The 5,000-nt window shown below is 33.5% G+C and overlaps 5 protein-coding genes across 5 annotated transcripts in view; all 5 read right to left on the bottom strand. All coding sequences in view use genetic code 11, as the record gives it.

Annotated features, from left to right (window-relative positions):
• Nucleotides 1-456, bottom strand: part of petA (cytochrome f) — a 963-nt gene extending 507 nt beyond the window's left edge. The window contains exon 1 of the mRNA in view: nt 1-456. This exon is cut by the window's left edge and continues 507 nt beyond it. Coding sequence (YP_398342.1) covers nt 1-456 — 456 coding nt within the window.
• A 226-nt stretch (nt 457-682) lies between these two features.
• cemA (envelope membrane protein) lies at nt 683-1,372 on the bottom strand. The gene has a single exon. It carries the CDS (start codon nt 1,370-1,372, stop codon nt 683-685), a length of 690 nt encoding a protein of 229 aa, YP_398341.1.
• An 802-nt stretch (nt 1,373-2,174) lies between these two features.
• Nucleotides 2,175-2,729, bottom strand: ycf4 (photosystem I assembly protein Ycf4). Its single transcript has one exon. It carries the CDS (start codon nt 2,727-2,729, stop codon nt 2,175-2,177), a length of 555 nt encoding a protein of 184 aa, YP_398340.1.
• Nucleotides 2,730-3,129: 400 nt separating this feature from the next.
• On the bottom strand, nt 3,130-3,240 carry psaI (photosystem I subunit VIII). The gene has a single exon. It carries the CDS (start codon nt 3,238-3,240, stop codon nt 3,130-3,132), a length of 111 nt encoding a protein of 36 aa, YP_398339.1.
• Nucleotides 3,241-3,930: 690 nt separating this feature from the next.
• accD (acetyl-CoA carboxylase beta subunit) overlaps nt 3,931-5,000 on the bottom strand; it is a 1,593-nt gene continuing 523 nt past the window's right edge. The window contains exon 1 of the mRNA in view: nt 3,931-5,000. This exon is cut by the window's right edge and continues 523 nt beyond it. Within this exon, the coding sequence (YP_398338.1) occupies nt 3,931-5,000 (1,070 nt within the window).

The raw sequence follows: 5,000 nt of genomic DNA, 5'->3' as shown, positions 1-5,000 counted from the left end.
AGGGCCTATGACAAGAATATTTTTTTGATTTGGGCGATAGCTCTGAAAAGACAGATTGCCCATCTTTTCTTTTATCTCGGGGGAAATACGATCGGGAGGGGCTAATTCAAAACCCTCTGGTAAAATAAGAACAGCCCCCACATTTAAAGCCCCTTTTTTACCATTAGCAAGAACTTGTTTCAGTTGCATATCATAAGGAATTCGAACAACTGCTTCAAATACAGTATCGGGAAGTACCGTTTGCGGAACCTCAATATCCACTGGTTTATTAGCTAAATGGCAATTGGCGCATACAATACGTCCAGTCGCTTCTCGTGGATTTTCATAGCCCTTCTGCGCAAAAATGGGATATGCATTTGAAATGGATGCACGAGTTATGATATATATCATGAGCGATACGGAAATAGATCGAGTAATCTGTTCCTTTATCCAAGAAAAATTATTTCTAGTTTGCATGGTCCAACCATTGATCCCGAAAATTTATACAATAAATTGGGGTAGGTCACTAATGGAGTTTCCTATCCACGATTCTGTTATTTACTGGAATAATTTGACTGGATTAATATATAGGATGAATCTCCGGGATGGGTAGAAAGATAAAGAGTGAGTACGATTTTCAATGCTTTGCTTATGTACAACTGCAAAGTAAGAAACATTCTAATTGGATTAGGTAGATAATTTTTCAGTCATTCATTGAATGATAAATCACTACAAGTGACGGAGATACGCGATTTAAATAACGGAAAATCCAATATTTGAAAATTGTATCTAGAATGACTGGAAAAGTGGAAACAAGGCCAGATATAATTTGCTCATTATGAACAAATCCAAAATCCTTGTAGACAAAGCCAATCATCAGTTCCCAACCATGGGGCGAATGAAATCCGATACATAAATCAGTTAATAAAAGAAGAGAAAAAGCTTTTATTGTGTCACTTAAGTTATATAGGAATTCCTGAACCCAAGAGTTAAGAATAACAAGTTCTTTATTACCCAAAAGAGAATAACCACTTAGAATAATGAAACAGATTATATTTGTCGAGAAGTGCAAAATCGTATGAATACGACCCTCGTTGTGTATCTTGATTAATTGGATTGTTTCTTTGTGAATTCCTATACGAAGGTTTTGTAGATGTGTCTCCGAGTATTCCTTAATCATTTCCTCTAAGAAGAGGAGTTCCTCTAATTCTATGAATTTTTCTAGAATACTCTTTTCTTCAATATCATTCAAAAAAGGTTCGGATTGCCTAGTATTCCACCAATTAGTAACCCAGGATTCCATACTTTTTTGAAATGAGAGAGAAATCCACCAGGGCAAAAATATTATAGATGCAAGATATAAAAGAGGAGTGAATGCTTTCTTTTTTTCCATTTTTTCATCTCTGAATTGTTAATGAACCTATCTCATTCGTCGACTCTATGTAATCTAATATTTCTCTCCCGCATCAGTTCTATTACAAGTTATCGAACCTATGAATTTAGAAAAAAATACAGAAATAGACGAAAAATTGGAATGGATAAATAATCAAAAAATAATGTTTACCTATATCTCAATTGGTCAAATTCGAAGCACATATCTCCTTTCGATGAATGCCCAGAAAAATTGAAATAATGAATAATATTATTCAGATTTTGAGACGAAAGAACTCCTTTTCTATCATTATATAAAAATCTCTAATATTTCGAAAAAATTGAACTTACTATGAGTAGTCAGGGATAGAATAATTGAGGGAAATTTCTGAAGAATATTGTGAAAAATGAGTGGCAAAAAACGACATAAATTTGCTAATTATCATTATAAGAGATTCAATTTTTTGGTCATTAAGGAGCACAAAAAGTATAAAAATAAGCTTCGAAAAAATTACAAGATATGATCTCTAAAGTCTCAATTCCAACAAGTTAAAAAGGGTGGAATTTCCTTATTTCTAAATGGTTGATTATGAGATATTTCGATTTGTTTCTTATTTTTTTATTGAATTGAGTTATGTATATTTCGATACATCTAAATCGATACATCTAAAAGATCCCCAAAATAGTTTTTTTTATACTTGTTCCATATATGTCTGCTTTGACTCGAATGAATGTTCTGAAGAAACCTCAATTAAGTTATGTTATGGAAAAAGAGCATTCTTGCGTTTTTGCCCTCCTGCTGAGAAAGCATTCCGGCTCATTTCTTAAAATACTTCAATTGGTACACGCAAGAAATAGGCCAATTCAGCAGCTTTTTGTTCCATTTCCCGTGGAGTAAAATTCTCATCAGTACGAGTCAATGGAATGGCTCCCTGGCCTCTGATATCCATATAAAGGACACGACGAGCATAAATACCTTCTTTCACTTCTATTCTGACAGACTGAATATCTTTTATAAGAAATTGGAGGAAGACCCGACGATTTTTTCCAGGAAATCCCCAACGAAAGATACACACTATTCCGTCTTTTCTATCAAATCGATCATAACCACTACCTACATTCCACGAAATTGTGCACCATAAATAGGAGCTAATAAAAAGACCCGCGATTCCGTAGAAAGACATCACAATTCCTTGTGGAAAAAAAACTATTTCCTGAGACGGAAATAAAGATATCAAATTTCTACCAAGATAACTCGAGGTTCCAACCAACAAGAATCCTAATGAACCTAAAAAAAGGATAACAGCCCAGCAGAAATTACTTGTTTTTCGAGCCCCCGTTATAGGTTCTATCCATATATGTTCTGATCGACAACTCATACTTGATCCAGTTGATTTTTTTGGAATTGAGAGAATACCCCAAATGAATTTGACTTTAGTCCTTTTTTTTTCCGAAGTAACTCGCATCAACTAGCACTAGTTTGATGTGATCCTTTAGGAGTAATTCATTAAATTCGTTAGATCTAAACTAATAACATACCCTTCGTACGATCTCACTAAAGATAGCCAAATAGATAGACCAACTTTACAGTTCAGCTATCCGTCAATTCGGGTCTATTTGAAAATAGCTAGAATCCATTGATCCCTATAGCATTTTCTGGAGACATAAGAGTTTTTCGGCGGAAGCCGCTTATACCATATTTTGCTAAATAGATATCTGTGTTATGATACAAGCGTCAGTTTTGAAAAAAAAAATAGATGAGATTTTGTGCCATCGGCTCTAAACAATCTTGTTTTTTTGAACATGAAGAAATAAAGAAGCCATTGCGATTGCCGGAAATACTAGGCCTACTAAAGGCACCAAAACAGAGGGAAAGTTAAGAGTTGTCATAGAATGGCTACCTCGATTTACTATTTGTACCTGTTATTATTATTTATATTTTATATTTATAATATAAAGATATCTTATTATATATAAAGATATCTTATTATAATTTGATAATTCTAAATTGGAATTATTATTATTACTTAATAGCTATTAAGTATAAATATAAGTATCTATCTAAGTGAGTATATAATGTAGTTTTTGATCTTTCTACATGAAAGATTTGAAAGGATATGGATGAGATATTATTTTCTTCATTTTTTGCTCTTGTCTTCGAATTTCATTTACTAAGCAAAAAGTTTCTTAAAAATTAATTAGATTCTATTTATATTGAATATATTGAAGGGTTTGTTAGAATCCCATCCATCAGGGATTCTTAGTCAAAATAGGATTATCGTAAGATATAAAAAAAAGAAAAAATTCTATATTTTATAGATTTTCATTATATATGACGAGAAGAGTATATTTTTTTGATTTGCCTAATTTCACGAAAATAAGAATTTCATCTTTTATCTTGTTAATAGAGGCTTCTTGATCAATAATCAGGAATATAGAAAAAGGGGCGGATTTTCTGTGACTTTTTATTCTTTATATAATTAGATCTTATGCCAACAAAGAAAACCCCATTCGTCTAATTTTAACTTGGATTCCGATAAACTAATTACTTGTTTGCTCAAAATAATTGAACTTAATGTTCTAATTTTGATTCAAAGGAAAGAAAGTGTGTAGTTGAAATAACTCACTCAGAACGCTTTTTAAAGGATTACGTGGTACGATTAGATCGAATAAGCCTTTCTGGAATAAATACTCGGCCGCTTGTGAACCCTCGGGTACTGTTTTATTCAATGTTTGTTCAATTACTCTTTTACCCGCAAAGGCAATGTAGGCATTGGGTTCGGCAATAATGATATCCCCCAACATACCAAAACTAGCTGTCACCCCACCGGTAGTAGGAGATGTAAGAATTGGTACATAGAATAACTTTTTATTTGATTGATAATCATATAAAGCAGAAGATATTTTAGCCATTTGCATCAAGCTCACACTTCCTTCTTGCATGCGTGCCCCTCCGGAAGCACACACTATAATAAGAGGTAGAAATTCTTTAGTAGCGTATTCAATCAAACGGGTAATTTTCTCCCCGACTACGGATCCCATACTACCTCCCATAAACTGAAAATCCATAACCCCAATTGCTACGGTAATACCGTTTAGTTGCCCTCTGCCTGTTTGAACAGCCTCGGTTAATCCTGTATTTCTTTGATAAGAATCGATACGATTTTTATAAGGCTCCTCCTCCGAATGAAATTCAATGGGATCCAGAGAGACCATGTCTTCATCCATAGGCTCCCAAGTGCCCGGATCGATCAAAAGTTCGATTCTATCTGAACTACTCATTTTCAAATGATATCCACATTGTTCACAAAGATGCATCTTTGATTTAAAAAATTTCTTATAATTTAATCCATAACAATTTTCGCATTGAACCCACAAATGCCGGTATTGTTGAGTTACACCCATATGAGTAGAACTTTCTGGTATAGTTTGATCACTCGTTGTGATATCCTCGTTTTGACTACTATTTTCACTTTGACTAGAAATGGAACTAGAAATGTAATCGTTACTGGAATTCTCGTTACTGGAATTCTCGTTACTGGAATTCTCGTTACTGGAATTCTCGTTACTGGAATTATTGTTACTGGAATTGTCATTACCACTTACAATGTAATTATCAATACAGATTTGGTACTGAAGATAACTGTCAA

The sequence above is a fragment of the chloroplast genome of Lactuca sativa, assembly GCF_002870075.4.
Source record: "Lactuca sativa chloroplast, complete genome".
Taxonomy (NCBI): domain Eukaryota; kingdom Viridiplantae; phylum Streptophyta; class Magnoliopsida; order Asterales; family Asteraceae; genus Lactuca; species Lactuca sativa.
This window is presented reverse-complemented; position numbering and strand designations above follow the sequence as displayed.